Consider the following 15,209-nt stretch of genomic DNA (forward strand, 5'->3'; position numbering starts at 1 on the left):
GCAGGAGGCAGTCGATCAGTGATTCTCTCTCATCATTGATGTTTCTCTTTCTCTCTCCCTCTCCCCTCCTCTCTGAAATCAATAAATTAAAAAAAAAAAATGAAGCCAAAGCATTTTTCTTTTAATTTACAAATTCCATTTATTGGAAGTTAAGTGCTCTTATGGTAAATATTGTTTTGGGGCAAAAATTTCCAAGTCTATGCATGCTCTACGTATTTGAACAAGCACTTACCTTAACAGACTCTACCTGAAACCGAACATTGGATAAAGGTGACTTCCGAGTTCGTGGTCTCCTGTAAGCACCAAAGACTTTCATTTATTAAAGTAGAAACCATTGCTGGAAACTTTTCCCATAGTTTGGCTGAGGATTAAGACATTACCTCCCATGATTCAGACCAGTGCCCCATGGCTCTATCTCCTCTTCTTCCTTTCTCCTCCGTGGTAACCGCTCCAGTGGCATCCAGAAGGTTGTGATTGGGTGAAGTTATTTCCCGCATGGAAATAGAGCGTTCTGTTTAGTGTTAGGTTGGTTGGTTGGTTACTCTTATGGTTGTTGGTTTTACCTGTTGCAAATATCAAGAGGCCCAGGTATGTTTACATTCTGCAGATAGGAAAGAAAAGCCACTTTGTCCAGAGCGGCTGCACGGGCTCCCGCCTTCACTGTGGTTGCTGTGGCAAAGGCGGAGGTTTCTCTGCGGGGGGTCGGAGGGGCCCAGTCTGGGCCGCCTGCTCTGGTCACCACCCTCCAGCACTGTTAACTTTTCAAGAAACACCTGACACCTGATTTTCCCCCTTTTATTGGCTGCACATGTCAGACACATGACAGTGATTCTCACTTTGAGAAGCAGGGAGCCTGTGGTAATTTTTAAGGGGACCCTGAGAACTAGGTGTTCTCTTACAGCCATCCGAATGAGGATGTGTGACTTGTCATTCTGAGCACCACGCCCGAACAGGTGGGGAGAAATGGGAGTGCATGGGATTGACCCCCCCCAGTCATGTGTGTCCTGTCACATGTAGGAATGGGATGGTGTGTGCTATCAGTGTCACCACACACACACACACACACACACACACACACACACATCAGATTGTTTCTTCTCTTGCGAGGCTCTCTGTCACCTGATTTTTACTAACAAAGATATAAATGTTTGGCATGGCAGGAGATAGTTTTGGGTGGCACAGGGGTTCATTTATCTCAGAGCCCTTATCCCTTCAATCGGTCTAAGTCAGGCGTCCTCAAACTACGGCCCACGGGCCACATGCGGGTGTTTTTGCCGTTTTGTTTTTACTTCAAAAACAAGATATGTGCAGTGTGCATAGGAATTTGTTCATAGTTTTTTTTAAACTATAGTCCGGCCCTCCAACGGTCTGAGGGACAGTGAACTGGCCCCCTGTTTAAAAAGTTTGAGGACCCCTGGTCTAACTCCCCCTTTTAAGCTGAGAAACCCCAAATACCATAGTACTAAGAATTCATTTCAGAGCAGCTGACCCAGGCTGTGTCTCCCCTGCCTTCCCCCACGTCACCAGAGTCCAGGCAGGACCCGTTATGATTGCCCGAGGCCCGTGCCCGATGACAACAGAGGTGGCTGCTCGAGTTCTCCGATTGGCAGCAGCGTGATTCCTTCTGGAGATGACACATTGGGGGCGAGTGTCATTTTGGAACCAGGGATGTTAGTGGATGGAGCTGGTGAGCGTTTGAGAGAATAGGAATGAGAAGGTGTCAGGATCGGTCCTGCCTGTGGGAATCCACTGGTTTTAATATTGATGTCCTTTATGGCCTTCCGGTGTGATTCCTCCTTTCATAACAAGCTTTTTTCAAACTATTTCGATTTAATAAGTTTCTGTGCAGCTAGTGCATTTCAACCAATAATGGTTTATTTTTTTTTAAAAAAAACACAACACACCAGAGAAGCTTTAAATAACATTTTCTCATAAATTAGTCCTCATTTGCACAGCGATTCAGTTATTACACCATGAAGACCCTCTGGAGTTTGATGTTGTCAGGACACATAACAGCAGAGGATAGTATGCTATTAGCTAATGCTAATCACTGGTTAGTAGAAATGAGAAAAGAAGAGGTGTCATTGGGGCTCCCGTGGCTAACAAGATGTGAATTACGAAAACATCTCCTGGAGAAATTCCAGGGTTGTTCTAGAAACCCGTTATTTGCATTTTCAAACATTTGGTCTCCTTCGATAGGGGAGGAGGGTGCCGCTTATCAGCCCTGCTTTCTTGTTCGGAGCAAAGCTCTGTACGGTTCCTGCTGGTGACCTCATCGCAGACACACCCTTCCCCTGCCCCTCAGCCCCATTAGGCTGCCCACTGTCTTTTTGTAGGTGATGGCATTGGTTTCCAAAGATTGCCAGGTCGGCTTCACAGGCCCAATCAGACTGCCCTTGGCCCCCCAATTCCACGCGGTTTTGTTCGTGGTCCACGGTGGCCCAGCTCGGCTCCGCGTTCCTTCCCAAAGGCCTGCTGGGAGAAGGAGCTTCCGTGGAGCCGGAATCTCCTGGAAAGCACAGTGTTCCCTTCCCTCCAGGCTGGATTCCCAGCGCTTTGTGCAGCCTGCACTTCTTGAACCCACACCGTTGCCTCTCGCTCTCCCACTGCAGTCTTGCTGGTGACAGCAGATGGGTTTGTATTTATTGCCTGAACCTGGGATGCAATCCTGTTCTTTCAAAGTAACTTGAGGAGCACATCATTTCCTGGGCCCGCTGGCATTTTGCTTATCCCGAGAACGCGCGAAGGGCCAGGACCCTCGGCTCCAGACGCGGACGGCGGATAAGGAGGTTTCCGGGAGAAGCTTCGCTTTCCGCTGCTGAGGTCGGTCCGAACCTCATCGGAGGAACCGGAGGGAGAGGCGCGCTGGCGGTCCGCTGGTGGCACCGGGGTCCCGCAAGCCAGGAGGCCTCAGGATGGACTTCATTTGGCGTTCCAGCCACGGCTGTTAAGAACTCCATTCATTTCTGCACGCCTTGCCAAGGTTCCCACCTGGATAATGCTAAGGTTTAGACACTGCCTCCCAGAAAAGCCTGGGCCTTCAACTTCACTTCAAGAGTTAAATTAGTGTTGCTGTCAGGTACGAAGTAAAAGCATCTCCTTTATTCAGAACTACCCAAATGACTCCCCCCCTCACCCCCCCAAATGTACCCCAAATCCTTTAAAAACTGTTTTCCACCTACCTTTCCTTTGTTGTTTATGATGCTGCAATGAAAATAGTATGTTTTATTTCCTGCTTCTCAATGTTTGATACTGAGAAATATTTTTAAATGGCCCTGCCAGCTCCTGTCTGTGACACCCATCCCTGAGATATTTTTCTGTGACACCCGTCCCTGAGATATTTTTCCTTGGCCGTGTAGAGCGTTTGTCCGATAAAGAAAACTTTTCGAGCGCGTGGCCTTCTCCCTGAATGTAGCTTTCTTCAGTAAACATGCCTCCTGTTCTGCCATGGCCATGCCTGTACGTGGAGGTGCGTTGGGTCTGCACTGAATGCGAGCGAGGACCTAGTACAGTGAGTCCCCCCGCTGTGTGCTCTGTGTGAGGCCCCCTGCAGAGCTGGATGGTGCTGGAGGTGGGCAGGGCCTTAGAGGCACCCAGCAGCCGGCATCCTCATGTGTCATGCCTACCTGAGCCCCGGAGATACAGGGCATACAGCTAGTTAATGGGAGGTGGCAGTGACACAGTGGTGTGTCTCCCCCCCTCCCCCCATCTGTTTCTGTGATGAGGTGGAGAAGACGGGAGCTGTGCTTTGTAAAAGGCAACACTGGCTCCGTTCATTCGGTTTGGCCTTCCATTTGGACCCTGTCCCTTCATCACTAAGATGAGGTCCTTGAGGGCCAAGGTAGATTTCAGTTCTACCTCCCTTCAGTGCCAGGATGGTGATTCTGTGTCCCCTGATGCCAGCTCTGAGTGGGGTGGCTGAGTGACATTGTCATGGGTCAGGGAAGAGTGAGGTGTTGTATGGGAGGTGGCACTTGCCATTCCCGACTGTGGGCCCTTCCATACTTGCTGATACCACCTACCTTTGCACGGACGCAGTGGGCACACGTGTGCACACTCACGCCCCATGCACAGACTCTCACCTGGCCACTCACCAGCGCTCACATTTTTAACAATAATCCGGAAAACAAATATCGTGTACATTTGCCTTGTCAATGATCGTGTCCGGGTTTGGGGAAGAAGTGGGCTTGCCTTAGATGACAGCAATGGCAGCCTGTCCGGAGCCCCGATTACCGTTTCTCTGCATCTGTGGTAGATTGTTCATTAACATAGTTCAAGTGTAATTAGTTCCCATCGAAGTTACCGCACCTTCAGCGGTGAGAATTACTGATGGAGCTGAACTAGATGAGCGTAACCTGTACAGACATCACTCTCTCCGGGTTACAGAGCGCACGTGGGCTGGCTTGGGGTGGTTGGTTGCCGTTGCTTATTATTATTTTGTATCTTCATTTATATATACTTGTGTATATGTCAGTGAATAGTAAGAGATAGGAAGATTCTAGCCCCTTAAGAATTTCTCAAAAATTGTTATTTTACTAATTTGCTTTTTTTTAGTGGAATAGCTCTTACCAATGCCCCTTTCTTAAGTGCATTTTCAATTTCTTTAAAGATGCTGTGCTTTCAGAATAAAATTCTTCCATGTTATGCATAGAACCCCAACTCCTAGCTTTAAATCCTGGGGTTCAGTTTTTCTTTTCCAGGGAAGTTCTGGGTATGTCTAGATGGAAGGATTTTAAAAAATCAAAAGCATTCAATTATATGATTTCGAGAACCCATTTCATTTTACAATTCTAAGTTATTTTAGAGACCCACAGATAATCCTTCCCCTCTTTCTGTGGGGAAGAAAACACCTAAAAAACACAACCAGATGTACCAGTCAGGGTTCTCCGGAGAAACAGAACCAATAGGGTGTGTGTATATGTGTGCATGAGCATGCACACGTGTGTGTTACTTACCATAGGGAATTGGCTCGTATCCTTATGAAGATTTGGCAAGTGCCAAGCTCCGCAGTCAGTGAGCTGCAGACCCAGGAGACCAGTGGGGTGGTTCCAGTCCAAAGGCTGGCAGGCTCGAGACCCAGGAAGAGCCAGCGTTTAAGTTCAAGTCTGAAGGCAGGAAAAACCGATGTCTCAACTCCAGGCAGGAGGAATTCCCCCTTATTTGGGGGAGAGCTCAGCCGTCAGCTGATCAGGTGAGGCACATCCACCTGAGGGTTTTATCCAGTCTCTCAGTGTGAATGTGGAATTCATCCAGGAACACAGAAGCACTCGGCATGCTGTCTGACTTTACATGGCCCAGTCAAGTTGACACATAAAATTAACCTTCACGCCAGACTTTTCTGAGACAGAGTTGGAAACTTTTGTCTTCCTCTTTCTGCCTTAGAGGTGGGCTCAGAATTCTTCCAACAGCCCACAGCTATTGGCTAGATTGGGCCTGAATAACATTATTTCCTACAGTCTTTCTTTATCTCTGAAGGCTCATATTTTTTAGGGTGTGTGTGTGTGTGTGTGTGTGTGTGTGTGTGTGGTTTTTTTTTTTTTTAAATGCTTTTCAGCACCTTCTTCTATACCCTTTTCTTTTTTGTTTATTTTTCCTGGCAGAGTAAATTGTGCTTTCTAGCTCATTGGTTTTCATTCTATTAACATTTGAATATTGCCCAGCCACCTGTTGAGTAGGGTGTGTGTGAGCTCATAAAGAAACAAAATAGTAGAATGCACCACTGTTGCTATTTTTTTTGGTGGCACATCTTCGCTCTTGATCCACGTGGTCATATCCAGAACCGGTCAACACTCCGTGTCATCAGGTGCTGAGTCGCTGGTGAAAATGAGAGAAATATCAATGATGAGAGAGAATCATCGGCTGCCTCCTGCACCCCCTGCACCCCCCCCCCCCCCCCCACACACACTGGGGACCCAGCCCGCACCTGGGGCATGTGCCCCGACCAGGAATTGAACTGTGACCTCCCGGTTCATAGGTTGACACTCAACCACTGAGCCACACTGGCCGGGCTGGCCTTCCTCTCTCTTGTCATGCCACCTTCCCCAGAGGCGATGCGCGTCTTAAAGTCCTCTGTCACAAACGGCAAGTGCTTCCGGAGGACGCGAGGAGGCAGACTTAGCACCAGGATTTGTGGCCCCTACTTTCTGGAGACCACGTCTTAAAGCAGGTCAGTGTAGCCAGTGGCTGCGGCGGCACTGGAGGAGGAGGCAGGCCGAGCGGTCGTCCTAGCAGGTGTGTGGCTGCTCAGCGTCTCCCTCCCCCGTCCCAGACACGCTTATTCGGAAAGTGCCCGGCGCCTGCTCCAGTGTACTGCCTTGGAACAGCCCCCTCATCCTGGCCGGGGCAGGAAACTCAGCCTTCATTCGCTTTCCCTGGGGTGGCTCCAGTGTTCCCCACATTCCTGCTTGGTTTGTGGGGGGCCGATTATTGAGGTCCGTCTGACTAAGGCGACTAGACCGCTGCAGGTAGGATGCCCCTCTGTCCTTATACTGCGCTTGGAGGAGTGTATTGATGTGTAACTGAAAAGCCCACAGTTAACGCAGGCTCAGGCATGGCTGGATCCAGGCGCTCATACCTGAGGACACCATTTCCCCCCAAGTGTTTGCTCTGCTTTCCTCCAGGTTGACTTCATTGCATGGGGGCAGGTTCAAGCCCAGAGAGAGCTTACCTTCCCCCTCAATTGCCAACCAGAAGCTGTGGATAGGGGCTGTGATAGACTGAGTGCGTTTGGACTGAGCATCCCTGGAGCTGGGGCTGGGATCCACTCCACTTGAGCTATATGGCTTTGAGAGTTGGGGTGGTACCTCCTAAATAACTCAGGGTGTGCTGTTAGGAGAAAAAGCACAAATAGATGCTGTACAGGAAACTTAGCCGAGGCCTGCTTTTTAGCCTTTCGGATCCATTGAAGAGTTTTCTGCTCGTTCGGGGAGACTGGACTGCCGTTGGTTCGTGGCACAAAGTGCGTTTGTGTGTACATTTGCATTTGTTTATAAGACAACTACTCCCCTCTCCTCCCCTCCCCAAACTTGAAGTGGCCTACAGGACTTCACGGTGTACAAAAGGTTTAGAAATGAGTAAGTAAGGAGGTTAGAATAAAGAGAAAAGCAGGGTAGGCCCCTCAGATAAGACGGGAATAAGGTGACTCACAAATCTCAAAGCTGGCGGGCAGCTGCTGCGGGGCTGGTGAAAGTGAGCCGTCATTCGGCTCTGAGGTTTCTGGATGTGAAGAGCATCTAGACCTTGTACAGAGGGGTGTGTGAGAGAGAGAGAGAGAGAGAGAGAGAGAGAGAGAGAGAGAGAGACTCCCTCCTAAGCCACAAGCCCCTGTGGGACAGGCCCTGTGCGAGGCCGTGGGAGGATGATAAAGATGATACCCGTCGATGGTAACCCTATTAGATGCATGTCTTTCCCAAACTCCTGGGGCACTTGCCCCGCGGACCTTGCCCCTTGGCTCTCAGCATTGTGTTAGGAAACAAAGCCAGCAGACAAGGATGGAAACCTCTCTGTTGCTGGGTTCCTTCCAGGAACAATGGGCGGGTTAAACCGGTCACCTTCGGTGGGAGGCAGGCAGGTGGGAGGCAGGCAGGTGAGTCACTGCTGTGACAGGGCAGAATGGGCTCCTTGGCTGTGAAGCGGGCCGGTCCTGGGAATGGACTCATGCTTGCCTGGTGACTCACGTTCCTGTTTACAAATGAGCCACAGGAGTGCTGTGGGGACCGGGCACCTCCGGGGTGGGCAGCCCTTCCGTGGGCAGCCCTCTGGGCTCCTGTCCTTGGCGGCTTTTAAAGTCGAGACGCAGGGACAGCTGCCGCCAGTGGAAGGCCCTGGAGGGACACCAGTTTTAGGTGAAGTGGCCCCGTCTCGTTTGGGGAGTTCACGTGGCCTTTGGATGATTTTGTTCCAACTAGATAACCCCACGGGAGGACCGGGAAGTATGGTAGCCAAGTAAATTATTCTAGAGCCGTGGCTGCTGTTGTATAGATTTGTCCTTCATGTCTATCGATTTTCCTTCTCCCCGTCTTTAGTACCCGCTATGCTTTTTTAGTGACTATCACAGCCTAAGATACTGGGTCTTGCGCTCAGTCTCATCTTCTTCACTCCGAATTCTGTGACTTGGGATGAAGAAGGGTGAGCCATCTGTTCATGGGATCTTCCTTCGTGTAAAACTTCTAAAACCTAGAACAGAGGAGGCGTACATCCTTTACAACGGGCAGAGAGGTCATGTATTTTCTTTCTGATTAGAATGATGCTTCTTTGCTGGGAAAGAGCTCTTCTCGGGCCTCAAGTCACTCTTGACACCCCTAAGTTCTCTGTACCATCTGTAGAGCAGCCACCAACATTTGCACGGGCACAGCCTGTGAGTTGACTGAGACCTGGTCCGTACTCCCCCTCTGCCATTGACTAGCTGTGTGACCTTGGGCATGCTCCTTAACGTCTCTGAGTCAGTTTCCTCCTCTGTGAAGTGAGAGTGACAGGACCTACCTCAAGGGTAGTTGTGAGGTGTAGTGGAGGAACACGCACACCCCTGGTAGAGCCACAAGCGGACTAACAGGCAGGGGATCGAGGCAGCTCGCGCCACGGGGCTCCGCTGGGTAGGGATTCGGGGCAGCACATCCCTTCGGGGCACCTAAAGTGGGAGCTGCCAGGCCTTTGAGGGGGCTGGTGAGGTCCGTGCCATTGCTTCTCTCTCGAAACGATTGCCATTTGGCAGAGGGAAAGGTGTTAAGGCATCCCCAATAGCTGTAGGGTGGAGCCATATGTGACTGCATTTTTGTAGGGTAGAAATACTGCATGGTTTATACTAATAGAAGATTCAGTAAGGTAAGTTGAGAGAGAGAGAGAGAGAGAGAGAGACAGGCTAGCCAGCTGGCTCCCTGGAGGCCCAGAGGCAGGAGTGGCCGCGTGCCTTGGGGTGAGGAAGGGCAGAGGTGGGGAGCGGGAAGGGATGGCACAAAGTCTGCATGGAGGTTGGCTGTGTTACGATGCCACTGGAGGGGGTCCCCAGGCTGGATGGCAGGGAGGTGGACGAGCTGTGGGTTCGCGCGGGGAACCGCACTCCTCGCGTGGAGCTGTAGGGGAGCAGTGGGGTCAGGGTAGAAAGCCAGGCTGGGGCCGCGAGTGCCTGGTGACCGCGCCCCCGCCCGCTGAGCCTCACTCTGTTCCCCTTTCTTCCTGGCCGCAGTGTCCCCTCCCTTGCTGCACTCAGGGCCACGACTGTCAGCACCTCTACCCCCCCTCAGACTTCACTGTCAGCACTCAAGTCTTCAGGGACATGAGAAGGAGCCACTCCTTACAAAAGGTTGGGGAGCCCTGGTGTTTGGAGGTAGGTCGTGGAGCCGAATGACGGTATGAGATGAGCCAGCCCCTCACAAACCCGCCCATCCAGAGTTTACCTGCAGCCGGGGCAGGGCCCATCCGCCACGGCCCAGCTTCCCGCCGGGTCACTGTCGTGCCGGGTGCCGTGATGTCTGGGTGTACTGACCGCTGATGGGTGTATCAGAGCCATAAAGATGCCAGTTTACCAGAAGAGGGCGGCGGGCGGGGCTCCCGGGGACCCGAGGTGCCTGGCTCCCTGGGGCGGCCGGCGGTCCAGTGTCCTGCGTCGCTTCTGTGAGAGCGAACAGCACCTTATGCCATTGAACTTGACCCCCAGGAAATAATTCTCTGGGCCCCTTCCCAGCTCCCAGTGGAGGAGGAGTTATCACCCCCACTTTGCCTCTGTTGTCAGTCACTTAGCATGCATAGCCTTCCCTTTGGAATCAGGGTGCCGAGGAGGGCCCCGTCCTCCGTGGTGCCACCTCCCCGGGCAGGCGGGCACGGCTTTCTTCGCAGACCTGGCTCTCCAAGGACAGGGAGCATCGTCAATTTCTTTTAAATAATTCAATATGTCGTCAATACCCCACACCGCTCCGTGCTCGGCCATGACAGGTCTCTTCGGATTAGTGGTCCCGAGGAATAAGAACAGCGAGAACACGCTTTCATCTTCAGAAAAGCACAAGTCAATGCCGATGAACGTTTTAAAGTAACTTTTAGACTTAAATAGCAAATGATTTCGTACTAATGCTAGCTTAAAAAAAAAAAAAGATAAGTGAATATTCAAGAGCCAATTGGTAAAGCCCTCTGCCTTTAAAAAGCATTTATTGTATACCTGCTGTGTGCTGAGCGCTGTGCTACGTGTTAGGGCTCCGAGCACAGAGACAGGCTTAGAGCATATTAACACGTGTCCATGTGACTTGCCTTGGAGAGAGAAGAGGTGGACTGAGTCATCTGAAAAAGCTTGTTCTAGTTTAAGAGGTAGTACCTAGCCCTTTAAGAGGACCAGAGACATGGAGGAAACCATACAGAAGAAACGTAGACACCCACTTTTTTTGTTGTTTGTTTTTTTTACCTGTTTATAATCTCTTCATTATCTGGATGCATTTCTTTTCTCAACATTCATGGGTCTAAACTTTAAAAGTCTTTACTCGGGTTCGTGTTTTCTTCTCACTTGACGTAGCACCCAGGATGTGATACACTCTCATGTGCCTTAGCTCTGGTTGGTCACGCCGTGGATTGGCGTCTTGTGGAAATCTTGCTGTCTGACCGTTCCCCTTTGGCCAGGGGTGCGTGAGACAGAGGGTGTTCTGGACTGTGCCTGGATTACCTGGATCCCAGTGCGTGTGTGAGCCCGTGTCCTTTAACTGGCCTGGGTCTGACAGAGCAGCAGCTGGGGCCAGATGCAAGCTTTTCCTCAGCAGCCCCTCCCTGGGTCATCTATAATAATAAAAGCGTAATATGCAAATCAACCAAACGGCCCGAACAGCGGAATGACCGTCTGGACGACCTTCCGGACGAAGCTGGGGCTGCGAGGGCTGAGGCGGCCGGGGCTGCGAAGGCCTACTCTTGCATGAATTTCGTGCACCGGGCCTCTAGTCTTTTAGTAAGTGCAGTAGCTCATTCTGACTCTGGATGAAAAGGCCATAGCTGTTCTCCACCAGGGCCTGCGAGCGCTAACTCATTAACCTTTGGTCGGAGTTATGAGACCCATAAAGGAGAACCGGACACCCATTCAGAGTCTGAGGAAAACGAAAGAGAAAGCCTGGATTTCTGCCTGACACCCCGAGACGCGCAGATTAGATCCCTGGCGCCAGCTCTGCCCCTAGGACGGGGGAACATTTCCTGGGAGAATGCCAATATGCCCGCTTCTGGGCCGGGGTCTAAATTCCCCACTGGGACTAGGTCAGGCACGGCAACACCACTCACGGGCTGTGTGAACTTGGCAAGGCACCCTACTGCTCTGCCTCAGTTTCCCCATCAGCGAAGGGGGATCCCACAGGGGCTGTTCTGAGCATCAAATGAGGAAGCCTGTAAAGGGGGGTCTTGGTCAGAGGAGCTGGTGTGCCTGGTCTGGCACAAGCACCCGGCAGGATTCCTAGGGACTCGCACACTGACAGTGTGGCTGTGGGATGGGCGGCCACAGCTGGGGCAGCTCAGTTGTGCAGCTGGCTTCGCATGCAGGCATCCCCAGAAATTTGTACGGCTCCTTTGGAAGTGTTTCCTCCTGTGAGAATTGGGGTGGTGTATGGAAATCCCATCCACAGCACGGGTGTGTTAGGGGAGGCCCTGGGTGGTGTATGGAAATCCCATCCACAGCACGGGTGTGTTAGGGGAGGCCCTGTGTTAGGGGAGGCCCTGGGTTCCCTGTCATGGGAACCGCACAGGGTTGGAGGCAGGACTGGGTGTGACCCCAATGTCCTCTCCCCTCTGTTGGCAAGGCGCTTCACCCTCCAGGATGCAGTCCCCGTGTTTGTAGAACGGGATGGCAGTGGAGTACCTGCCCTGCCTGCGTCACGGGGACCTGTGAGGAGCCCTGGAAATCTGACCAGAGTGACGTTTACCACACATTTTCCATGGTCCGGGCGTTTGCCTATGTTGAGTCTTTGCAACCTGGAGGCAGCACTAAGAGGGAGGTGCAGTGACTGTTCCTTTTTGCAGAAGAACCACAGGGAGGTTAAGCCACTTGCTTAAGGTCACACAGCGAAGGGGCAGAGATGTGACAGACCCTGGCAGGAGCCCGTGGTTGGAGCCTTCCCCACCAGCCATCTGCCACCTGCTAAAGGAGAAGGTGTTGGGTGTTCAGTACCCCCAACCTCCCAGGAGCTGGACAGAACTTCTTCTTCAGGACAACTAAGTCCCACTTTTTGCTCTACAAGTACCATATGGTACCTTCCACCCCATCCATATTTAACGATCACTGTCCCTCCTCTTCCTTTCCTGCAGTTCAGCTGGATTCTCCCTCTATAGTTCTCTCCGCCGGGGAATGAAGGTTGGTTGACCAGTTGAGTAAATATGACTAAGAAAGTCGATACCCACCTGGGCAGCATGACTCACTTCTTTCCAGTTAGCTATTCCCGTACCTGTTCACGCCAGCCGCACACAGTCTTTACACTGGGGCTATTAACCGGTTTAATGGTGACAATAATAGGGTGTGACCCATGGCATAAATGCATTCAGATAAAAAGAAAGTGTTTTTCCTGTAATTGCTTAGTCAATACCATTTTCACGGAAATGCTTGCAAACAATCTTTTAAAAAGTTCTTTGTCCCAGTCCTTCCCTTACTCCTTCCTTCCTCTTTGGGCCTTCGACATGTTTTTCCTAATCCGTGGAGATTAACACGATGGTGCACTGGGTCCCTTCGGAGGTTTTGGTTGACCCACCTTTGTGCTAGTGTTGAGGCTATTTGCATCCCATGTTTAGGGATACATGAGTGTGTGTGTGTGTGTGCGCGCGCGTGCCTGTGTGTTCAAAAGAGGGGAACATTATTGTTGGTTCTGGCTATTGACCTCTCAACTCCTACATTTAAGGAGAAAAGAGACTTCTGCTAACTTTGCAAAGCTAGTCACACAGACAGGGAGTTAACCGTTGTGGTGGGAGGAAATGAAACTTTCCTTGGGTTTATTAGACCACATCCTATAAATCTGTGGCTTATTATATGTCTGATTTCTGAAAAGCGTGGCATCATGGCTGAAGTTGTGTTTTTGCTTGTTAGTCATTGAAACAAATATAGATGCCGCTTTGCTTCATTTCCTCGGCACCCTATTTTTCAGCACACGTTGTGTATGGAAACACTGGGTTTTCGCAGCACGGTGCGGAGAAGGGAGGTGTTGGCTTTATCCATCCCCGCATTACAGCTGTGGGCTGGCAAGCCTTCCGGGAGGCTGAAATGTTTAATTTGCCCTCCCCTTCCCGTCTCCCCCGCACAGAGGGCTCTGTCCTGTGGGGGCACGACCGCCTGTCCAGGACACACCAGAATGCACCTTCACTGAGGTGTCCTGCTTACCTAGAGAAGCAGGATGAGCAAAGAGCACAGATACTTCTGGAAGGCCGCATTCACATTTTGACAGACTTCCAGTCTTTTCAAAGACGTGTTTTAAAACTCACAGGTGGGCTCATAGCCCATACACATTGTTTTCTGCTTATATTACATCACTAGTCCTAGATACGCTTTCCTAGGCCTGCCTCGAAAGACTATTTGTAAAACCTCTAAGGTTTGACCATCCTGGAACGGGGCGGCCCTCTCTCTGCTTGGTCATCGCCCGGGTGCAAACAGACCACTTCTCGAGTCTCACTGTTACGGTGCATCTCTCGTGGAGAGGGTGCGAGTTGAAAACGACGAAGACAGAATGACCCGGGCGTACATACCGCGGCTTAGCCCTGGTCCATCTGTGCAGGCGGGCCAGCAACTCAGCCCTCCCCCAAGTTCACTCTTGGGGTGGGATGGCTATGGGACCACCCGTGTTATTTTATTTCTCCTCTCACTCACTCTCTCTTCGCACAGCTTCTTTGTTGGAGTCTTAAGTGAGTGCCCGAGTTTCCTCAGCCAATTCACCGCAGAACTACAAGTGGATATCTCGGTGCCCAACTTGGAATTTCCAGCACCTTGGTGATGTCCCATTCCCAGGGCATCGTGACCAGGCTCTAGCTCCCGCTGCTGATCAGCGCCCCCTACCTGATGGACACAGCTTGTCCTGCACTCTGCACTGGGGAAACAGTCCCAGAGAGGGAGAGGGTCATGTCACTCTGTTGTGTATCATTCCTTGGACCGAACTGTGTGTCCACTGCTCTTCTCGCTTCTTCCACTTTCCTTCCACCCTGAGAAGCTGGTGCAGGAGGCAGGAAGTGCAGACTTAGTGCGTGGAGATCCGCTGAGGAGCTCCATCCATGGGGTGGGTGGCGTGTCCTCTCGCCCTGGGTCCGGGCCTCTTGGGCCGCCTGACATCCACCCAGACGCCATGGGCTGTCTCACAGCTCTTATCTCTGTGGCCGCCTCCCTTTTCTCCAATCTTCGTGAGTCACATGTTTTCTTTGCATCCGGTGTGACAAGGGTCATTAACAGAGAAGACTTGGGCCTTGGGCGCGTGACATGCTGTCATCCGCGCAGTTTGTTGTGCTGGGCGCTCCCCTTTGGTCATTCTGTGACGTGACGGATCAGTTTTCCGTGGGCTAGACGGTGGCCAGGGTGAGTTTAAGTTAGCCTTCAGACTTTTTCGTCCTTCCGGGGCCCCCGAGTCAAAACACGTGGCCAGTCCTTGAAGGGTGGGAGTGGACGCTCTCCCTGGCGGTGTTCTCGTTATCTGTCCGGCAGGCGGCCTGTCTCCCTCCTCCTCGCGATATCCCTGTTCCGCAGAGGACTTCCTGTTATCAGTGTCTTCCATGTCAGGGGGGTAGATGCTTGGGATTTGGGACCAGAGAGGAGCCCGGGTTCAGCTCAGATTCCAGGACTTAGTTTACGCGTGTTTATGAAGGGAAATGATGGTCAGGTACGCAATGTGGCCGATCTGGGTTTGTCTGCTTCCTTAGCAGGCCAGTCTTCCTCTCCTTAATTTGAAAGGTATTCATTCATTCATCAGCTACTGCTTGTGTACCAAGAGGTGATACTAGGAGCTATATCCTCTTTCATCCTTGATTCCATACTTTTCCAACTTTCTCCAAAATATCTCTGAAAGTGCATTTCACACCTGTTTGCATGAAAAAATGCAGTAGTGACAAACTGTGTTTTGAGGGGAGCAAGGCCGGAGAAGAGGCGCATCGTCCCGGGGGAGAGCGGTCCCGTTCCGGCCCTCTTTTCTGTCCTTTCCCAGTGGCTGGCCGGTGGCTGGCTCCTCTCCTGGAGCTGGAAATGAGGAAGGAGGTGGCCTTTGTACAGCCTTGGAGCCTTTCCGACGCCTTTG

General features: G+C 51.5%; 1 protein-coding gene across 9 annotated transcripts in view; it reads left to right on the plus strand.

Moving 5' to 3' along the window:
• TCF7L2 (transcription factor 7 like 2) overlaps window positions 1–15,209 on the plus strand; it is a 196,382-nt gene that overhangs the window by 113,135 nt on the left and 68,038 nt on the right. For 2 of the 9 annotated variants that reach the window (XM_054728683.1, XM_054728685.1), the window contains exon 5: window positions 9,182–9,322. The exons of the other annotated variants lie outside the window; for them this stretch is intronic. In XM_054728683.1, coding sequence (XP_054584658.1) covers window positions 9,182–9,322 — 141 coding nt within the window. The remainder of the gene's footprint in view (window positions 1–9,181; window positions 9,323–15,209) is intronic. 9 annotated transcript variants of the gene reach the window in all.

The sequence above is a fragment of the Eptesicus fuscus genome, chromosome 17, assembly GCF_027574615.1.
Source record: "Eptesicus fuscus isolate TK198812 chromosome 17, DD_ASM_mEF_20220401, whole genome shotgun sequence".
Lineage (NCBI taxonomy): Eukaryota > Metazoa > Chordata > Mammalia > Chiroptera > Vespertilionidae > Eptesicus > Eptesicus fuscus.